Source organism: Perca fluviatilis, chromosome 2, assembly GCF_010015445.1.
Source record: "Perca fluviatilis chromosome 2, GENO_Pfluv_1.0, whole genome shotgun sequence".
Classification (NCBI taxonomy): domain Eukaryota; kingdom Metazoa; phylum Chordata; class Actinopteri; order Perciformes; family Percidae; genus Perca; species Perca fluviatilis.
In genome coordinates this window covers 8,449,432-8,471,931 of record NC_053113.1, presented here as the reverse complement: position 1 = coordinate 8,471,931, position 22,500 = coordinate 8,449,432, and the positions used below count along the sequence as shown (strand labels likewise).

Genomic DNA, 22,500 nt, shown 5'->3' with positions numbered 1-22,500 from the left:
CAGCTGTTTCCTGTTACACCAACATGTCTCTTATATTTGGCTTAGTATAGATGGTATTTGAGTGAACAGATCTGTGTAAAGATGTAAATATAAAACACATTCCACTAATATAAACATATAAACAAAATATTTGGAAACTCACAAAAACTATTAGTAACTATAAAACAGATCTGCAAATACACGAAACAGTTCCACCAATCATATATATATATATATATACCGGTATATCAATCTCTGAAACGTCACTTTTTACATTAAAAGCATCAAAAAGGGTCAAACTGTGCCCGGTTAGGTTAGGTGGTAGAGCTGGGGTCCGTTCCAGGTAGGAGGTTTAACAAACTCTGAGTGTAACCCTGATGTCTGAGCTGATTTACCCTGAGATGGAAACTCTGAGTTTTCGGTTCCAGAACAGCTGATATGAGTTGGTTCAATCAACTCGGAGTATGTTCACTCAGGGTTACGCGCGTGCACAAAAGGCAGCATGAATGGAGCCATGATTCTACGATTCACCATGGTAACAACCACAAACAAACGGGTCGGCGGAAATACTCATGCACACAAACAGCGAGTTTGAACATGTGTTTCATTAAAAAAGCAAGACAGCGGCTGCTGCTGCAACAGAGAGAGAATTGGTGTGGGAGAAAATTGCTGCTCGAGTCAATGCGTAGCTACACATTCACAGTGTATTAATTTCATATTTAATCACAGTTAACATATAATATTACTGGTGAAAACTGGAATTGTATTAGGCCTACACCTATAATTTCATTTAGGTGCAATCCTGCGGGCGAAACAGTAAACTATACTAATCCCATTCTGAGGCTGCAGCACCATGATCATTAACAGAACTATAATGTATAATGATGTATTTCTTTTTAATGGCTCTACTGTCCAGGGAACACTACAAAAACGTTTAAAAAACGTTTCAGAGCGAGTCACACTTTTCTGATTGCTCTGCATACAGTGGCTTCGCCTACTATTAGCCTACAGTATGATCCGCTACACTGTTGTTAAGAAAACTGCTGTTGCAAAAAACGTAATGGACACAAAGAATCTGCTGGGATGTTAAAGCCTGTCCACGATGGCTGATGTTAGTGATATGAGGACGATAAGGTATCTACATATCTAATGGACCTGTCCACGATGGCTGATGTTAGTGATATGAGGACGATAAGGTATCTACATATCTAATGGACCTGTCCACGATGGCTGATGTTAGTGATATGAGGACGATAAGGTATCTACATATCTAATGGACCTGTCCACGATGGTTGATGTTAGTGATATGAGGACGATAAGGTATCTACATATCTAATGGACCTGTCCACGATGGCTGATGTTAGTGATATGAGGACGGATAAGGTATCTACATATCTAATGGACTGTGATAAAAAACACCTCTCAAATCGGTTATGTGGAAATGAAAACATATATATATATATATATATATAGTCGGGACTCAATACCGACGTAAACTCTCTCTGAATTAATACAGCTTTTTCATCAATGGGATCGTCGACAAAAGGACGTGACATGTTTGAGAAAAAAACGTTTTATAATCTGCCAAATATAAACCAATACGTTTTTTATTCATGCAGATAAAACTGCATTAAAATGCGCTGATACAGACTGAATGAATGAATGAGGAAATGAGTTTCTCCTCCCTCTCAGTGGGAGGAGACTGAGAGAAACTCGAGGTTTCTTGAAGAAAACCTGCTCCCGACCAGGTTAGGTTCACAGACTCAGTTACCATAGTAACTGACTCTGAGGTTAAGTTACCTCTCTTTCTGGAACGGAAAACCCAGAGTTTCCCTCATCTCAGGGTTAACCAACTCAGAGTTTTCACTAAACCTGCTTTCTGGAACGGGCCTCAGGTGCACATAAAGAGGTTTATTCCTCCGACCTGCGGCCCTTTGCTACATGTCTTTCCCTCTCTCTTTCAAGTCTTCATCTGTCCTGTGGAATTAAAGGCCTAAATGGCCCAAAAATAATCTAAAAAAACCATAAAGTGGGTCAAACAAAGCATCATAAACCGCGTTGAAATAAGCGTGAGAAAGTTTGTGGAATAATAAGATGAAATATGTTTGATTTCTCTGATAGTTTTCATGTGGTAGTTTCTGGAGGAGTTGAACTGAGTGTGTGATGTAAATAAAGTACTCGTTAGAAAGATATGAACTTATCAATATCATAATGTTTTATTCACTGGAACAATAACAGTCAACGTAGTGAAGTATAAAGTAACTGGAGTCAAAGTACTTAGTTACTTTCCCCGCTGTGTGAGTAAACTCTAGAGAGACAGAAACAGTCTTATTAAAGATTAAAAATAAAGAAGACAATGATCTCACTTTGTATTTTAAATATAGACATTTCATAATAAATCACTAATGAAAATAATCCATTCTTCATGTCGTTAATTCATCCAACCATCCAAAAAATAATCCACACATTTATCTGTCTTTATGCTAAGCTAGGCTAACGCAGCGTGTGTTATTGCTGCGTGAAGCCATGGCTCCACTGTTTTCAGTCTTTATGCTAAGCTAGGCTAATGCAGCGTGTGTTATTGCTGTGTGAAACCATGGCTCCACTGTTTCCAGTGTTTATGCTAAGCTAGGCTAATGCAGCGTGTGTTATTGCTGTGTGAAGCCATGGCTCCACTGTTTTCAGTCTTTATGCTAAGCTAGGCTAACGCAGCGTGTGTTATTGCTGTGTGAAACCATGGCTCCACTGTTTCCAGTGTTTATGCTAAGCTAGGCTAATGCAGCGTGTGTTATTGCTGTGTGAAGCCATGGCTCCACTGTTTCCAGTCTTTATGCTAAGCTAGGCTAACGCAGCGTGTCTTATTGCTGCGTGAAGCCATCGCTCCACTGGAAGACGTTGGTCTGCTTTGCGTCTGTCTGGCTCTCGTCTCCACAGCGATGTTTCTTCAGCTGGCGAGAGTCGGAGAAGCCTCCGCCGCAGCGCTGGCAGGTGTACAGCTTGACGCCCGTGTGGATCTGCATGTGCGACTTCAGCTGGTTGGACTGGCGGAACTTCCTGCTGCACATGGCGCACTCGTAGGGTTTCTCTCCAGTGTGCACCAGCCGGTGGCGGTGGTAGTTCTGCGGCGTGCGGAAGGCTTTGCCGCAGGTCGGGCACTTGTGCGGCTTCTCCCCGGTGTGCAGCATGGCGTGCTGCTTCAGCTGCGAGGCCAGCAGGAAGCCCTTGCTGCACACGGTGCAGGCGTGCGGCCTCTCGCCGCTGTGCGTGCGCAGGTGGTACAGGAAGAGGTGGCGCAGGTGGAAGGCCTTCCCGCAGCGCTCGCAGCTGAACTCCTTGTTGTCTGCGTGGATCTTCTGATGAGTCCGCAGCGTGCTGCTGCTGCTGAAGCTCTTCAGACACACGCCGCAGCTCAGAGGCTTCCCGCCGCTCGCACGCCGCCGCCGGGCCACGGCCGCGCCGCCCGCCACCGCTGGGCGCTCCCGGGCAGCGTGCACCAGCGTCTGGTGCTTCTGCAGCTGGCAGTTGTAGAAGAAGGTCTTCCCACACAGGTCGCACATGAAGGGTTTCTCCACGCCGTGGACCAGCATGTGCTTCTTCAGAGCCCACGTCCCCGAGAAGCCCTCGCCACATTTAGCACACCTGGGACAGGTACACACACACACCTTATTATTATTATACACACCTGGGACAGGTAAACACACACAACTTATTATTATTATCCATCCATCCATTCCAACTTCGTCCGATAATCCGGTGTCGGGTCGCGGGGGGAGCAGCTCCAGCCAATTATTATTATTATTATTATACACACCTGGGACAGGTAAACACACACAACTTATTATTATTATTATTATTATACACACCTGGGACAGGTAAACACACACAACTTATTATTATTATTATTATACACACCTGGGACAGGTAAACACACACAACTTATTATTATTATTATTATTATTATACACACCAGGGGCCTGTTTCACAAAAGCAGAATATCTAAATCCAGGATAAGTGATAAAGCGAGGCTTGACCTAGTCTACTCTGTGCATCCTGGCTTGGTGCGTTTCACGAAGGCCGAGCCAGGCTGAGGAGGAGCGACTAGGTCGAGCCAGGATGAACTAATTCAGATAGATGCGCGTCCACGGCTTTCCTCAAAAGACCGCGAGGTCGATCACAGATTTACTGATGCCAAAATGGAGAATACGCATTGTTCATACTTTATACAGAGTGAGCAGCAGTTTCTTGTGGAAGTATGATGACGTGAAACACATTATTTGTATAAAAAGAAAAGAAACATGGCCGCTGTAATGAAACAGCGAGAGAAAGCGAGGCAGACGATCACGGACCGACTGAATGCGTAATTGTAGCCTAAATATAAACATTAACTGACCACGGCTCTGAATTGAAGCCGTCATAATCATTCCATTCAAGGATTAGGCTACTAATCATTTGCACAAATTAACAGTTGTACGCTTTGCCTTAAAAGTGAGCAGAAGATAATGTTACTCAGGAAATTTACAATGAAGATCAATTTTCTACAATGCCAGAATATGATGCGTAAATATCTCTTTCACTCTGTTCCTCCCTCTCTCTCATGGGCTACAATATAAGTTTCCTAAGTCATATTAACTTCCACTGCTCGCTTTTAATGCAAAGTGTACAACTGTTCGTTTTTGCAAATGACAGTGACTCATTGAATGCTTTCAGTTAAGAGCAGTATTTCATAAATGTATATTTTTAGGCTATCATTCAGTCGGTCTGATATCTGCCACGCTTTTTCTCGCGTTTCATTTTTTTATTTTTTATAGAGGCCGAGTTTCCTTCTCTACATATTATATGCCTTGCTCCCTGTATATATGGACATAGAAAATAAAGACACTGAAGAAATTGGACTCTAAAATCTAGAAACTATGAAGATAATTAAGTGATAAATTCCATGCACACTGAATGGAACAGAGTGATATTCATCAGTTATTTCCCCCCAAATATGAGGTCAAAAACCATTGAGGTGTCCTCTCCCTGTTATTACATGAATGTACAGTAGCCTACATCACTAGATAGTTACTGGTCCAGTGAACTAAGACTATCATTTGGGAGGATTGTACAATTAGGATATGTTCTTAAATTGTACAATCCTCCCAAATTATATTCCCAGTTTACTGGACAACATAAATTGTGTGCTAAGAATGCCAAATACAATGCACATGGAAGTGGAACAAACATGATCCTTATTGTTAAAGAATTTAAAAAAAATTAATCAACTAAAATAATTCAAGGTGCATTGGTCAACTATAGAAATGTACAGCATTGTATGTGTTGCCCTCAGTAACAGACTTCATTTAAAACACATTTGAAATGTTATCAGCCTTTTCTAATTATCTCAACAACTGCCATAACATATTCATCAAACTTCTAACAACAATATGTGAACAGCAATCTTCATACAGCAATATAACAGTAACAATGACTGTCACATGAATAATTATTAAAAAAAACAATGGTCACAACTTTAAATAATATCAGTACTTAAATAAACAGCAATATGCACCTGTTGTATTTTAATCCAGGCTGATAATAACAATAGGGTAAAACCACTGCTGGGTGATCAGAAAAGGCTCCAGGATTAAATAAATCCTGGCTGTTAGCCTGGTCAGGAGCAGGCTAGCTGTTAGCCTGGCTGTTAGCCTGGTCAGGAGCAGGCTAGCTGTACAGAATAAATCTCCATGGTGATTTATGCGCCTCCGCTTTCGTGAAACCGAATCAAGGCTTAATTCATCCAGGATAACTGGGAAATCCCGGCTTAATCCCTTATCTTGGTTTTGTGAAACAGGCCCCTGGGACAGGTAAACACACACAACTTATTATTATTATTATTATTATTATTATTATTCACACCTGGGACAGGTATACACACACACATACACAGACACAGACACACACACACACACACCCACCTTATTATTATACACACCTGGGACAGGTAAACACACACACATTATTATTATTATACACACCTGGGACAGGTACACACACACACACACACACACACACACACACACCTTATTATCATTATTATACACACCTGGGACAGGTACACACACACACACACACACACACACACACACACACACACACACACACACACACACACACACACACACACCTTATTATTATTATACACACCTGGGACAGGTACACACACACACACACCTTATTATTATATACACCTGGGACAGGTAAACACACACAACTTATTATTATACACACCTGGGACAGGTAAACACACACACCTTATTATTATATACACCTGGGACAGGTAAACACACATACCTTATTATTATACACACCTGGGACAGGTACACACACGTCTTATTATTATTATTATATACACCTGGGACAGGTACACACACACACGCACACACACACACACATTATTATACACACCTGGGACAGGTAAACACACACAACTTATTATTATATACACCTGGGACAGGTAAACACACACAACTTATTATTATACACACCTGGGACAGGTAAACACACACACCTTATTATTATATACACCTGGGACAGGTAAACACACATACCTTATTATTATACACACCTGGGACAGGTACACACACACACACACACACACACACACATTATTATACACACCTGGGACAGGTAAACGCATACACCTTATTATTATTATTATTATTATTATACACACCTGGGACAGGTACACACACACACACACACACACACACACACACACACACACACACACACACACACACACACACAATTATTATACACACCTGCAACAGGTATATACACACACAACTTAGTATTATTATACACACCTGGAACAGGTATACACACACACACCTTATTATTATTATTATACACACCTGGGACAGGTAGACACACACACCTTATTATAATAATAATAATAATAATAATAATAATAATAATAATAATAATAATAATACACACCTGGGACAGGTAAACAAACACACATTATTATTATACACAGTATATATTGACACACACACACACACACACACACAGTCATGTGAAAAAATAGGACACCCATGCTAAAGTTGACTAAAAATAAGCATTAAAAAAATCATCTTTTGCAAATAAAATATAAAATACAGGGGGCATAAGTCAGTACACCCCTATGTTAAATTCCCATAGAGGCAGGCAGATGGTTATTATAAAGGCCAGTTATTTCATGGATCCAGGAGACTATGCATCCTGATAAAGTTACCTCCCACATCATCGCATACCCTTCACCATACCTAGAGATTGGCATGGTTTTATTTCAGTTAGCCTAATAGCTGGTTTGATTTGCATTGAGAGATGATTTTATGGAAAGCACCCCATGCGAATCCTGTATTTTAAGGAAGAACATTTATTTATTTACGATACATTATTCATTCACAAAGAAAATTGGTGTCCTTAAAGGTTGGATTTTTCCTCATTTTTTTAATTGAGACAATAAGATCAATTTTCAAAAGATGATTTCTTTATTCCTCTTTTTAGTCAACTTTAGCATGGGTGTCCTAATTTTTTCACATGACAGTATATATAATATATTTGTATATTGTGCGTACCTGAGAGGTTTCTCCCCGCTGTGCAGGCGCAGGTGTCTCTGGAAGTTGTACTTGAGTCCGAAGCTGAGGCCGCAGGTCTGACACATGAAGGGTTTCTCCCCAGAGTGGACCACGCGGTGCTGCAGCAGCCCCATCTTACTCTTGAAGGCTTTGTCACACTCGCTGCATGGGAACGGCCGCTCGTCCGAGTGCGAGCGCTTGTGCACGCGCAGGTTGCTGGCGGTGGAGAAGCGTTTCCCGCAGGCGGTGCAGGGGTACGGCCGTGCGCCCGTGTGCACCGTTGTGTGTTCACGCAGACTCTTCTTCCTGGTGAAGCCTTTCCCACAGACATCACATGAGAAGGGCTTCACCTGTAGAGAGAGAACAGATTAGTCTCATATCACCTAATACTCCTCTACCTGTAGAGAACAGATTAGACTCATATCACCTAATACTCCTCTACCTGTAGAGAACAGATTAGTCTCATATTATCATCTAATACTCCTCTACCTGTAGAGAACAGATTAGTCTCATATTATCATCTAATACTCCTCTACCTGTAGAGAACAGAGTAGTCTCATATTATCATCTAATACTCCTCTACCTGTAGAGAACAGATTAGACTCATATTATCATCTAATACTCCTCTACCTGTAGAGAACAGATTAGTCTCATATTATCATCTAATACTCCTCTACCTGTAGAGAACAGATTAGTCTCATATTATCATCTAATACCTCTACCTCTAGAGAACAGATTAGTCTCATATTATCATCTAATACTCCTTTACCTGTAGAGAACAGATTAGTCTCATATTATCATCTAATACTCCTCTACCTGTAGAGAACAGAGTAGTCTCATATTATCATCTAATACTCCTCTACCTGTAGAGAACAGATTAGTCTCATATTATCATCTAATACTCCTCTACCTGTAGAGAACAGATTAGTCTCATATTATCATCTAATACTCCTCTACCTGTAGAGAACAGATTAGTCTCATATTATCATCTAATACTCCTCTACCTGTAGAGAACAGATTAGTCTCATATTATCATCTAATACTCCTCTACCTGTAGAGAACAGATTAGTCTCATATTATCATCTAATACTCCCTACCCGTTAGAGATAACAGTTTGTCTTATATTATCATCTAATACTCCTAACTTGTAGAGAACAGATTAGTCTCATATTATCATCTAATACTCCTCTACCTGCAGAGAACAGATTAGTCTCATATTATCATCTAATAGTCCTCTACCTGTAGAGAACAGATTAGTCTCATATTATCATCTAATAGTCCTCTACCTGTAGAGAACAGATTAGTCTCATATTATCATCTAATACTCCTCTACCTGTAGAGAGATAACAGTTTAGTCTCATATTATCATCTAATACTCCTCTACCTGTAGAGAGATAACAGTTTAGTCTCATATTATCATCTAATACTCCTCTACCTGTAGAGAACAGATTAGTCTCATATTATCATCTAATACTCCTCTACCTGTAGAGAGAGAACAGATTAGTCTCATATTATCATCTAATACTCCTCTACCTGTAGAGAACAGATTAGTCTCATATTATCATCTAATACTCCTCTACCTGTAGAGAGAGAACAGATTAGTCTCATATTATCATCTAATACTCCTCTACCTGTAGAGAGAGAACAGATTGGTCTCATATTATCATCTAATACTCCTCTACCTGTAGAGAACAGTTTAGTCTCATATTATCATCTAATACTGCTCTACCTGTAGAGAACAGATTAGTCTCATATTATCATCTAATACTCCTCTACCTGTAGAGAGAACAGATTAGTCTCATATTATCATCTAATACTCCTCTACCTGTAGAGAACAGATTAGTCTCATATTATCATCTAATACTCCTCTACCTGTAGAGAGAACAGATTAGTCTCATATTATCCATAGTTTCCACTGTGCTCAGAGTATTTCACCCAAAGATAATCCCCATAAAACACCAGAAGAAGAGACCCCACCTGAGCGTGTGAGACTTGGTGGTAGCGCAGCGCGGCGGCCGAGCTGTAGCTGCGCTGGCAGATACTGCACTGCAGCGGCGTGTCCTGCAGCCGGTGCGAGGCCTGGTGCGCTCGGAGCTGGCGCGCCTGCCGGAACTTCTTGCCGCAGCGCTCGCAGCGCAGCATCCTGTCGGGATCTCTGGCCTGCGCCGCCTGAAGAGCGTGGCTGCGCTGGTGGCGCTGCAGGCTGCTGGCTTTGTAGAAACCTTTATCGCAGGCGCTGCAGGGGAATGGCTTCAGGTGGCACGCCCCGTGCTTCTTCAGCTGGTGCTGCTGGTGGAAACCTTTGTTACACAGCTCGCAGAAGAACCGCTTCTCTTTGTACAGATCCCTCCGCCGCTTCCTCTCCAGATCCTTCTGGTCCGAATCACTCACTGCTGCAGGAGACACATGATACATACTGTAAACACTACTGTACTAACCCTAACACACACACAGACTCACTGCTGCAGGAAACACACGATACATACTGTAAACACTACTGTACTAACCCTAACACACACACACACACACACACACACAGACTCACTGCTGCAGGAAACACATGATACATACTGTAAACACTACTGTACTAACCCTAACACACACACAGACTCACTGCTGCAGGAAACACAGGATACATACTGTAAACACTACTGTACTAACCCTAACACACACACAGACTCACTGCTGCAGGAGACACAGGATACATACTGTAAACACTACTGTACTAACCCTAACCCAGGAGACACATGATACATACTGTAAACACTACTGTACTAACCCTAACACACACACACACACACACACACACACACACACACACACACACACACACACAACACACACACACACACACAGACTCACTGCTGCAGGAGACACAGGATACATACTGTAAACACAACTGTACTATACTAACCTAACACACACACACACACACACACACACACACACACACACACACACACACACACACACACACACACACACACAGACTCACTGCTGCAGGAGACACAGGATCGATACTGTAAACCCTACTGTACTAACCCTAACCCAGGAGATACACGATACATACTGTAAACACTACTGTACTAACCTTAATACACACACACACAGACTCACTGCTGCAGGAAACACACAATACATACTCAGGGCTCAACATAAAAAAAAATCCCCACTGGCCCCCGGGGCCAGTAGATCAGAGTTTTGCTGGCCCCTTCTACATTTTTACTGGCCCTGAAAGAAATATCATTGTGATTGGCAAAGGACAAAAAAGCAGGAAAATATACACTGCACCTACTATGAAGCTTCAGAAAATGGTTCTAACCCAGCTATAAATATATATATATATACAGTATATATATACAGTATATATATATATATATATAAAAATACCCAGCTAGCCACTGCCACTGGATGTTGTGCCATCAGCAGTTTTTCCAAGCGCCAGAATTTTTTTAAGCAGACACTCCGGGGCCGGACTTTCAAATAAAAATAATAACGTTATACCTAATACGCATCTTCTTGTTGGATATATAATACAAAAATGATATACTACATGTATTAGTTTAAGCAAACCCCTAAAAACATGGAAAATCCATAATGATAACTAGATAGGCTACTTAACTAGAAAATGATCTCAGATTAGGGGGCAGTTCACTGAGGAGTGATGGTTAAAGTCTTGATTACTGAAACTTAATCAGTGTCCTGATTGGTGGAGAATGCTTACAGAAAGAAAGGCCTGTTGTCAGGTAAACATGTCACTGTCACAGAGCCTGAAGTGAAATAAGACAATGTTGTTGCTAAATAATACAACCGGCAACATCATCAAGAATGAAGTACGCAGTGTCATTCACGTGCATATTAAGTAGCCACATGTATTTGTTTTAGTCTTATAACATATCCATAGGTTTACCGCTCCAGCGGAGAGGATGGCTCGTTTAGACAGCAGCTACGTTTACAAGAGTTTGACCAAAGGTCAAGATTGGTTGAAAATTAAGATAAACAGTTACACTACAAACTGACATCTTTCATTTTAGCTTGTTTGTAAGTCGCTATTTGCAAAGTAGAGCTGTGTTTGCACAGTGCGGTGGACAAGAGTGGACAGCGCAGACATATCGGTTTCTACATGTTTCTGCCTGTAGAACAGGTAGGTGGGTATTGATAATTATTGACTCTTTAATCATGGAGGTTTTATTTTAGGCTACTTACAGTAACGAGTGTAGCGTTAGTTCATCTGCGCCATCGGCGTTAAATAATCCTCGTAACGTTTCCAGTCAGTTACATGTGCTGCGTGAAGTAACGCACACACACCTCGGCCCTGCTGCGTGTGTGCTCGCAGCGCAGGCATCGCTGTTCAGAATCCCATCTATCTTCCAAAAATGCAACGCTTGTATCCTAATGAATTGGTTATAAATTACCTGAGGTGAAAATGTGAAATGTTAACATTCATACGCTTCGTGCCACTGTGGTGGCAAATTTTATTTTAACCATTTGTTTAATGATATTAACCATTGGTTTGATTCTTTTATAACGCCAAGATTTAGCTTCTTTGTGTATGTGTATCAAAAGGCTACCCAAATTAAAGTTGAGTTGGCAACCGTGAACTATAGCCCAGTAGAGTTATTTAGTTCTACTAGCCTGAACCTTCTCACATTGTTGTCTTTTGCTTAGATAGAAGTGGAGAAGGCCGATGACTGTTTACGACAGTGAGAACTACGTAGGATTCTGTCTCCTGAGATAAATTGTTGTTTAGGCTGATGTTAGGAACAGAGAGCAGAGGGGAAGGTGAGACAATGGTTTGACTTTTCATGATGTCCTCTTTTCAACTATGGCCATACTAAAAGATACATTTAGAGGGGTGGCTTAACAGAGTTTCTTCACTATATGATGTTTGGATGTTTAGACTTTAGGTTAGAAAGTCATTTTCAGTTGTGCTGCGTGTACCTTTGAAACTGTGTTTTCTCCATTTGCAAATGTAAATAAATACTCAAAGACCAAACTTTGGTTTAATTCTCAAACAGTAGTTCGTTTTGATTTTATCAGCGAATAATATACTAACTCTGCTGCTTCAAGGAAAACTTCCACCACAGTTTGGCGTTGTCTCGGCAGGACGGATGAGTTAACAGAGAAAAGAGCTCCGTTGGTCGCTGATGACTGGCTATCCAAGGATCAAAATCACCTGCCTCATACCTCTTAACCTTTAAAAAGGTTTTTCAGAGAGAAGAGGGTTAGGACCGCGGAGCGCTCTTGACTGTTTCCAACTCCGTCAAAACCGAACAGGAAGAGATTTCAAGCAGCACGGGTAAGATAAAATTGATTAATTACAATTGGATTGCAAATTTAAGGTTTTGAACAAACATTCTAAACAAGCAACTGTTGCTAAACGAATTAAGTAATGAATAATTGCGCGAAATCATTCTCTTAACTAAAGAGAATAAATGAAACTAATTCTGACTTTTGGGAAGTGAGTAACTGGGTATTTTTGGGGTCAGATAGGACAAAGATATAACTGGGTTACGAGTGACATCCTTTAACAGACAGACATATTTCTGATTATTTCTTTGATAGGGGTGTGACAATAGATTACAGAAGAGACAGGCTGTGGACTGTCAACAAAGTTAGTTTGATAACTAACAAAAAGGGTCTGAAGACCAAAACAATTACAATTGAACAGAAATAGTCTGAGAAACTATTAAATAAAAATAAATTAAAAAAAATATATATAGTCTGTGACAATTTAAAGAAGCTCTTAACTATTTATAAGATAGTCTGTGACACTTTGAAGAAGCTACACTTTAAAGAAGCTCTTGACTACTTATAAAAACAAAAAGATCTGTGACACTTTAAACAAGCTCTTGACTATTTAGAGACGGACTGCAGAAGACATAAAATAGTAAATAGTCTGTGACACCCTAAGCAGGTTCTTGACTATTAAGTGATTTTTGTCTGCAGGGCTGTCCGGGTTTTACGAGAAGGTTTGCTGAAGAAATAACCTCGCTTTGTGGTGACGATCACATTGAAAAAATAAAAGCTTCTGTCATCATGGGTAACGAACCATCGAAGCCCTGTGAAGCGTCTGGACCCATTGTGGGTGAGATATGTCAGAAATATGGACCGGATTGTTTGAGATGTCGGTTATATTGGTCAAAAAGCTTTGGCTTCCGCCCGCCAAATGGATCTCTAAGTCTAGTAAAGCTAAGGATGTTAAAAACACGCTTTAGAAGAGGAAGAGAGAAAGCAAAAGGGGAAAAAACAATTAAAACAGAGATTTTAGAACAAATTGAGGATAATAAGGCATGTTTTAATGTGTGGATGAAAGAAGCTGATAACAGAGAGAGAAAACAATTGCAGAAACAGACGACACTGTTAAACATGAGTGATACTAACAAAACGGAGAAAAAGAAAAAAGACATGAACACTGTCACTGACACAATTTCTCCTCTCTATCCGAGTTTGAAAGGCGTGGATCCAGGTCTCGACGTTCCACTGCCATACCCAAACCCCACCGCAGCAAGGAAAAGGCCGACGGGCGGACGGGCGAGAAACAAGCGGGCACGAGAAAACCTCCACCCAATTCACCGCCACCCTAGTGCATCCGTGGGCGCTGAATTATCAGCATTCCAAGCCCCCACAGAAGGAACAACAGAGAGGGATGCAGACGAAGATGAAGCTGATGCATTCCCAATGATTCAGGTTGCTACACAGGGAGGAGTGGGTGTGCTGTATAGACCCTGGACTGAAACGGACATTAGAAGAGCCACAAGCCATCTCCCCCCGTGTAAAGACTCTGGTGCGCAATTTTCCAAGTCCCTCAAAGCATTCATTGAGACTTTTCTGCCCACTGTTCAAGAAATACGACGCATTTTGATGCAAAATCTTGGGCCTATGGAGTATGCAAAGATCAGAAACTTTTTCCCTATCCGACCCACGATCCAGTCATTCGTCATCCAACTCTTAATAATAGAGCAAATGATGACTACAACGACGCTGGAGGAACTCTTCAACCGGGATAGAGACCACTTATCCGGTCAGGATTGATATGTCACGCGGTGGCAAACACCGCCAGTTGAAAAGACGAGGCGGTGGAGGATTTCCAGCACCGACTGGCTGAGACTTTTGACCGACACAGTGGCATTGCGCACGACAACCGAGCGGTGGTTGAACTTTGGGAAGCCCATTTCAAAAACGTATTTTTGGGTGTGGGCTGCTCCCTGACATTTGAGCTCACGTGGAGAAGACATGCATTGGATTGCAAGATTCAGCTCTGACGGAGATCGTTAGACATGCCAGACATGCTGAGAAAACCATGGCTAACAGGAAAGAAAAGGCAGAAAGGAAAAGACAACAGAACAATGACAATGCACAGCTGACTCTCATGAAAACTGTAGCAGCACTGTCCCAAGAAAGGAGAGGTGCTGGCAGAAGAGCTTTCAGAGGCACAAATAGAGGGGTCTTCAGGGGCAGAGGAGGCAAAGGCAATGGCAAGGATCGGGCAGTGATTAGAGACACATGCTTCAACTGTGGCAAGAGAGATTGGTCCTATGACTGTCCCATTCCCAGCGAGGGATTCATCCGAAGAACAGCACAAATGACCCCCGGCAGTATGCAGATTGACAGAAGGTGGGGGATGGAGTTGGTGGTGGGACTAAGAGACTGGAGGACGTTTGCATCTTTTCAGGAGGGTAACATGAACACACGTGACATATACATGCTTGCAATGAAGACATGCTTTTGCACGCTGCAACACTCCCTACACGATAGACAGATCAAATTAGACAAAAATACTGCACATTGAATAGAAACAACTTTTGGAAAATAGCTCAATTTATTCAATGTATTTATGTGATGTGTATACAAATTGCCTACCATGGTGTTAATTATACAAGGGAAGAAAATTGGATTTTTAGTTGATTCGGGAGCAATAATTTGGGTTTAGTGAAGTTTTGTTCTTCAATCAGAAGCTCTCTGGTAAACTAGTTTTTCCTTAGAGAAGTGATTAGTAGAATGGTGATCCCAGAAACGTTCACCATTCTTATGATATGTGTGTATTCAGATCCTTAGGATCCTGAACTAGATAATAAAGGAAAATGTTCATTGTTTCTTTCTCCCTTTCATCTGAGTATCCTGAAAATTTGGCAGGCAGACATTTGAAAATGTCTATTTGAAATTGAAGCCACTGGCTTTAAAGTTGTGGGTTTGATCAAAATCACTCTTTGGCTGACATATTTTTGTTGCAGCCTAAAAGTAGCAATTTGTTTACAAATTATAATGGAACACGTACCATGTCAGTCTGTTAATCTCCTGACTACGGTAAAACAAATTGGGACACCAGTAGTTAAACTTAAGGAATCACAAATATTACATGCATTCCTTTTGTCACCTTTTGACCCTGATGAAGACTACGTTGAAAGGTTTTTTTTAACAAATCAAAGGACGAGTATGAGTTCTCTTTTGTCCACGGCCATATACACATGTCCAGTGGCTGTCACCTTGACTGATAAACTACAGAAGTTTTTCAGAAATTCTAACTCAAAAGCTCACATTCATGTTTCTTTGTCTCCAACAGAAGAGGAGACAGACCTAGGACACCTTGTGACTATTTGTAAAATTGACTGACTGGACTGACACTATTGATGATGTGTTTATTTGTCTCCATCGACAGGAGACTATAGAAAACCTATACAACAGCGCATGTTTTGTATTCACAGTGTTCAGATATTCAGAGAACCTGTGACTACAAAATAGATGCATATTCACACGGTAAAAACGATATTTTTATCTACTGATGTTTCACCACACTTTTTGTCTCAGGTACAGCGTTATCTCTGGGCAAAACACACAAATGTGACGTGGATTGATTGACAAATTGTTAACCTGTAGTCATCAAGCTGCGTTCGGACTACAGGCCCCAGAATACATCAGTACACGCTAAAACAGGAAGTAATCGACAGAAATCCGACCGTGTTTTTAACTCTTTATTGACGGATGGGGTTTATAGTTCCGTGTTTAGATTCTCCAACACGTGCACTTATTTTCTCAAGTAACATAAATAAGAAGAATAATTTTTATTATGAATGTTAAAGTTTTGTTTCATTCAGGACCTTCGAGCAGTAAATGCAGTGGGTCCACGTGGGTCCATGTGGGTCCATGTGGGTCTATGCTCGAGCACCTAATGTCTCCCACAGCTAAACATAACATTCTGATCAGGGAATGTTAAAGGTTTTCATTCTCTGTTGTTTCGTCTAACGTTTTTCTTTCCTCAGAGTTCAAGTAGAAAAGACAGTAAATATCGTTTTATAGTCTGGGTGATGGTAAGCTGTACACCTTGACACACCTTTATGAGGAATACATTGAGTTGTTAATTAATGATGCCATAAATTACAAAAAGAATAACAGTGTGTTTATGTACCCTGGAGAAATCCTTCTTTCTTTGAGAGAGGACAGCCAGAGGAGGAGACACACACACACACACACCACACAGAGATAAGACACAGCTAAAACCAAACATGAGTAGTACAAGTGAAATTTTGGTTTAAAGAAATGATTTAGATATACATTTTTGTTGAATGTTATATGATATGATGCTTTCCATAACAGGCAACGATTTGGATAAATAGAAGGCTAAAAACTTTAAGTTGTAATGATTCTTGGAACTAGCAGATAGTAATTAGTGTTACTTTGGTTTGTAAACTGGAGATAAAAAAGGACATAAACAATGTATTTTGGGTAATTCGTCTTAGTTTAATGGTGATATTGGATAAATGAAGGTTTAAATGAGATTTAATCCTAAAAGCAGTACATTTCATATCATACTCTAATGAGTTTTTGAGTTCTTATGTCACCAATTGTCTAAACTACATTAGTTGATGTTGACGTTGAAACACTTTACTGAGGTGAAAATTCCCCTAAAGAAATAATTCATTGAACTTTGGTTACTGATAAACAGGATTTGTTGTAAAACCTAGAACAATGTTAAGGATTAGTATATTAAACAGATTATTTATATTGCTTTTGAGTTATGAGCTTTGTCATGTCTCAAATAGGAGGGATATAGTAGCAATGATAAATAAGGGGTTTAATAAAGAGATAAGGGGTTTAATAAAGTAGCAAGGGAAATAAATAGTGTTAAATAATTTTTCTAAAGACGTTTGAAACATTTGTTGTGACATCACTGTAGCTCCAGTTTAAAAGACCTTGGATAACCAAAGTGCTAGAATAGTTAACAATTGTACATTGAGAAAATCTGCTTAGCTGAGAACAAAATTGACAAAATTGATAGTTCAACTGTAAACAAAAGGATCATCTACCCCTGATTGACACAGTAGTGTAAGGGGATGCAATAGTAATTGTTTTATTGGTTCTGATCTGCTCTAAAGAATTTAGCTCTAAAGATTTTCTTTATTTAGACATAGGTAGGAGAGGCCCATAAACAAAAACACCTATTTCTTCCACGGCAGTATAAGGGAAATGATAGGTTAGGTTATTGGCGTGAGAATTTTCTTCTGCTCTTTGGCCGAAGAATCCAGGTGTCAAGCCTGGGGATTCTGGGGTGATACAACTTCAGGAGGGAGGATTGGCAAATAGACGGTGACAGAGACCATTGGGATCCTTCCAGTGACATAGGGCAGTGAAGGTTCCAGGGAGAGTCACCTGGATACACGCATCACTACAAAAGGTTCCAGATGTGGAGGAGAGGACAGGTTTTTCTACAACCTGCAACAAGTGACGAGCAGATCCTCTGCTGAGTCACCTACGTGCTACTTCTGAAGCGCGGGGAACTGGAGTTTTCCACTGTTTGCCACACATTGAGAGAGGAGAAAAACAAGAAGTTTTTCCAAGGAGGAAAAACCAGAAGCTACATACTGGTATTGTAGCCTGCTGTTTAAAATCTTTTCAGAAGACAGCAGTGATACTGATCTCTTCTCTGACAACCACAGCACATTCTCTGACAGTGACAGCAGAATATACTTCACAATTGTAGAGGACACACCACCTCTCTCTCTCTGAACACACACACACTCACTGCACATTCTTTTGAGGAACTGTTGACATTCCTCTGAGATGAACACACACACTTTCAGAGCAGAGTGCTCTGAACACACACACAGGAGCAGACAGACAGAAAGGACTGGAACAGGTACCCTTCAAGAAGAACATGGGGGGTTTTTCCACATTTGTAGTGTGATTAATATGATTTTCTATTGCATTTATGGTTTTTGAAAAGTATGATAAATCACGTGTAACCATTCCTCCCAACATTTACATACACCCACACATTAGGGTGACTGGAGGAAAAGACGGGTGATGCGTCACTACTTCTCCATATCAATGAGAAAATGGTGGTTGGTATACCGAATGCTACTAAATTGGGGCTAATTGGGGTTTCGTACCTATGTGTGGTTCCTCATGACCACACAAACTCAACTGATAGATTATTGATGAAAGAAAGTAAATTATTCCTAAACAGCAATATTGTTAATATTGAACAAAGTTAAGTATAAAGACCTAGGCCATTTTGTTGTGCTTTAGAACTCAGGAAAAGTTCCTTGTGGATCTTTTATTACATTGAGGTAATTTCACTTTCCAAATTGACGACACACAGACACCACATTCGACATTTGAAAGATTATCTAATAGATGCATTTTCTACTAAAGTATGACTTGGTTTAGTTAAGAAATGTAGCGTGATGTAGGTTATAATGATTTTTTGTTCACTATTTCTTTGCTCACATACAGAAGCTATTTCCAGTGAAACCACACACATAGAATAACTGAATTTTATTTGTGCTCTGACAGCACTTTATGAGGTTAGAGACAAGGAGGGGTCAGTTTGATTCTGATTCTTCTCAAACTTTCACTCTGTGAGAGCTTTGATAATTGCACTGGTAGCTGCGCTATTGATTTATATTAAAATAACCAAAGGAGGGAAGCATTTGATGCTATTGGATAATTTAATTATCAGCTTTATGGAAAATATGACTTCCGCGTATGGGTAGATATGAAATTAGTAAATGTTCACACTTCACACCAGGTTATTTTAATGGTTAAATACATAACACATTCTTTACACAAATTATAAGGCAGTAGTCTGATGTGACATTAACCAGTGACATTAAGGTCCAGGGATTTTAGCAGATTATGTTTGGTCTTCAGATTTGTTTTTTTGTTTGCTTGTCGTTGCACCCTAATCAAGAAAAAGAGTTCACTTCATTCTTATGGTAAATATGGTTGAGCCTTCTGACGTATTCCGTCTTTCTGAATATGATAATAATGTTTGGACACCGTCTCTGATACTGTGGGAGATTGATTCATTTTGTTTTATTCTTTGACGTGGATGTTTTTTTTGTACCTTTCCATTTAACATGTAAGAAATAGACATGAAGATCCATAAGGTTGAATAATAAGAAGTGTGATTAATTCTATAATAAGGGTTGAATCTTTAAAAGTAAAATTTATTTTTGTGATTATTTTGTAATCAAAAGGGTGAACTGTGGTGGCAAATTTTATTTTAACCATTTGTTTAATGATATTAACCATTGGTTTGATTCTTTTATAACGCCAAGATTTAGCTTCTTCATGTGTAGATTCAAAAGGCTCCAAGTGAAATAGTTGGCAACCGTGAACTATAGCCCAGTAGAGTTATTTAGTTCTACTAGCCTGAACCTTCTCACATTGTTGTCTTTTGCTTAGATAGAAGTGGAGAAGGCCGATGACTGCTACTTACCAGTAAGAACTACGTAGGATTCTCGTCTACGGAGATAAATTGTTGTTTAGGCTAATGTTGGGAACAGAAGCAGAGGGGAAGGTGAGACAATGGTTTGACTTTTCATGATGTCCTCTTTTCAACTATGGCCATACTAAGAGATACATTTAGAGGGGTGGCTTAACACAGTTTCTTCACTATATGATGTTTGGATGTTTAGACTTTAGGTTAGAAAGTCATTTTCAGTTGTACCTTTGAAACTGTGTTTTCTCCATTTGCAAATGTAAATAAATACTCAAAGACCAAACTTTGGTTTAATTCTCAAACAGTAGTTCGTTTTGATTTTATCACGAATATCACTAACTCTGCTGCTTCAAGGAAAACTTCCACCACACCACTCTGTATGACGTTTGCTGATGCAGCAGACAGTGACTGTAAACCCTACTGTACTAACCCTAACCCACACACAGACTCACTGCTGCAGGAAACACACAATACATACTGTAAACACTACTGTACTAACCCTAACACACACACAGACTCACTGCTGCAGGAAACACACGATACATACTGTAAACACTACTGTACTAACCCTAACACACACACAGACTCACTGCTGCAGGAGACACACAATACATACTGTAAACACTACTGTACTAACCCTAACACACACACAGACTCACTGCACTTATACGACATCATGCAGTAGCGGCTTGAACGTTTTTCGCGTTTCGACCTTTTGCCACATTTCAGGCCTCAAACATAAAGATATAAAACTGTAATTTTTTGTGAAGAATCAACAACAAGTGGGACAAAATCATGAAGTGGAACGAAATTCATTGGCTATTTCAAACTTTTTTAACAAATAAAAAACTGAAAAAGTGGGCGCAAATTTATTCAGCCCCTTTACTTTCAGTGCAGCAAACTCTCCAGAAGTTCAGTGAGGATCTCTGAATGATCCAATGTTGACCTAAATGACTAATGATGATAAATAGAATCCAGCTGTGTGTAATCAAGTCTCCGTGATAAATGCACCTGCTCTGTGATAGTCTCAGAGGTCCGTGTAAAGCGCAGAGAGCATCTTGAAGAACAAGGAACACACCAGGCAGGTCCGAGATACTGTTGTGGAGAAGTTTAAAGCGGATTTGGATACAAAAAGATTTCCCAAGCTTTAAACATCCCAAGGAGCACTGTGCACAGCGATAATATTGAAATGGAAGGAGTATCAGACCACTACAAATCTACGAAGACCCGGCCGTCCCTCTAAACTTTCAGCTCATACAATGAGAAGACTGATCAGAGATGCAGCCAAGAGGCCCATGATCACTCTGGTTAAACTGCAGAGATCTACAGCTGAGGTGGGAGACTCTGTCCATAGGACAACAATCAGTCGTATACTGCACAAACCTGGCCTTTATGGAAGAGTGGCAAGAAGAAAGCCATTCTTTTAAAGATATCCATAAAAGTGTCGTTTAAAGTTTGCCAAAAGCCACCTGGGAGAAACACCAAACATGTGGAAGAAGGTGCTGTGGTCAGATGAAACCAAAATCAAACTTTTTGGCAACAATGCAAAACGTTATGTTTGGCATAAAAGCAACACAGCTCATCACCCTGAACACACCATCCCCACTGTCAAACATGGTGGTGGCAGCATCATGGTTTGGGCCTGCTTTTCTTCAGCAGGGACAGGGAAGATGGTTAAAATTGATGGGAAGATGGATGGAGCACAAATACATTACGAAAGGGAAAAACCTGATTGAGTCTGCAAAAGACCTGAGACTGGGACGGAGATTTGTCTTCCAACAAGACAATGATCCAAAACATAAAGCAAAATCTACAATGGAATGGTTCACAAATAAACATATCCAGGTGTTAGAATGGCCAAGTCAAAGTCCAGACCTGAATCCAATCGAGAATCTGTGGAAAGAACTGAAAACTGCTGTTCACAAACGCTCTCCATCCCAACCTCACTGAGCTCGAGCTGTTTTGGCGAATGGGCAGGAATGTCAACGTCGTCTCAATGTGCAAAAACTGATAGAGACATACCCCAAGCTTGTCTACAGCTGTAATCGCAGCAACAGGTGGCGCTACAAAGTATTAACTTAAGGGGGCTGAATAATTTTGCACGCCCAATATTTCAGTTTTTTATTTGTTTAAAAGGTTTGAAATATCCAATAAATTTCGTTCCACTTCATGATTGTGTCCCACTTGTTGTTGATT

General features: G+C 40.4%; 1 protein-coding gene across 1 annotated transcript in view; it reads right to left on the bottom strand.

Moving 5' to 3' along the window:
• Positions 1–2,171: 2,171 nt before the first annotated feature.
• LOC120543718 (zinc finger protein 708-like) overlaps positions 2,172–22,500 on the bottom strand; it is a gene marked incomplete in the record, with an annotated part of 40,536 nt that continues 20,207 nt past the window's right edge. Inside the window, 3 exon segments of the mRNA XM_039776897.1 lie at positions 2,172–3,618; positions 7,581–7,930; positions 9,558–9,973. Coding sequence (XP_039632831.1) covers positions 2,838–3,618; positions 7,581–7,930; positions 9,558–9,973 — 1,547 coding nt within the window.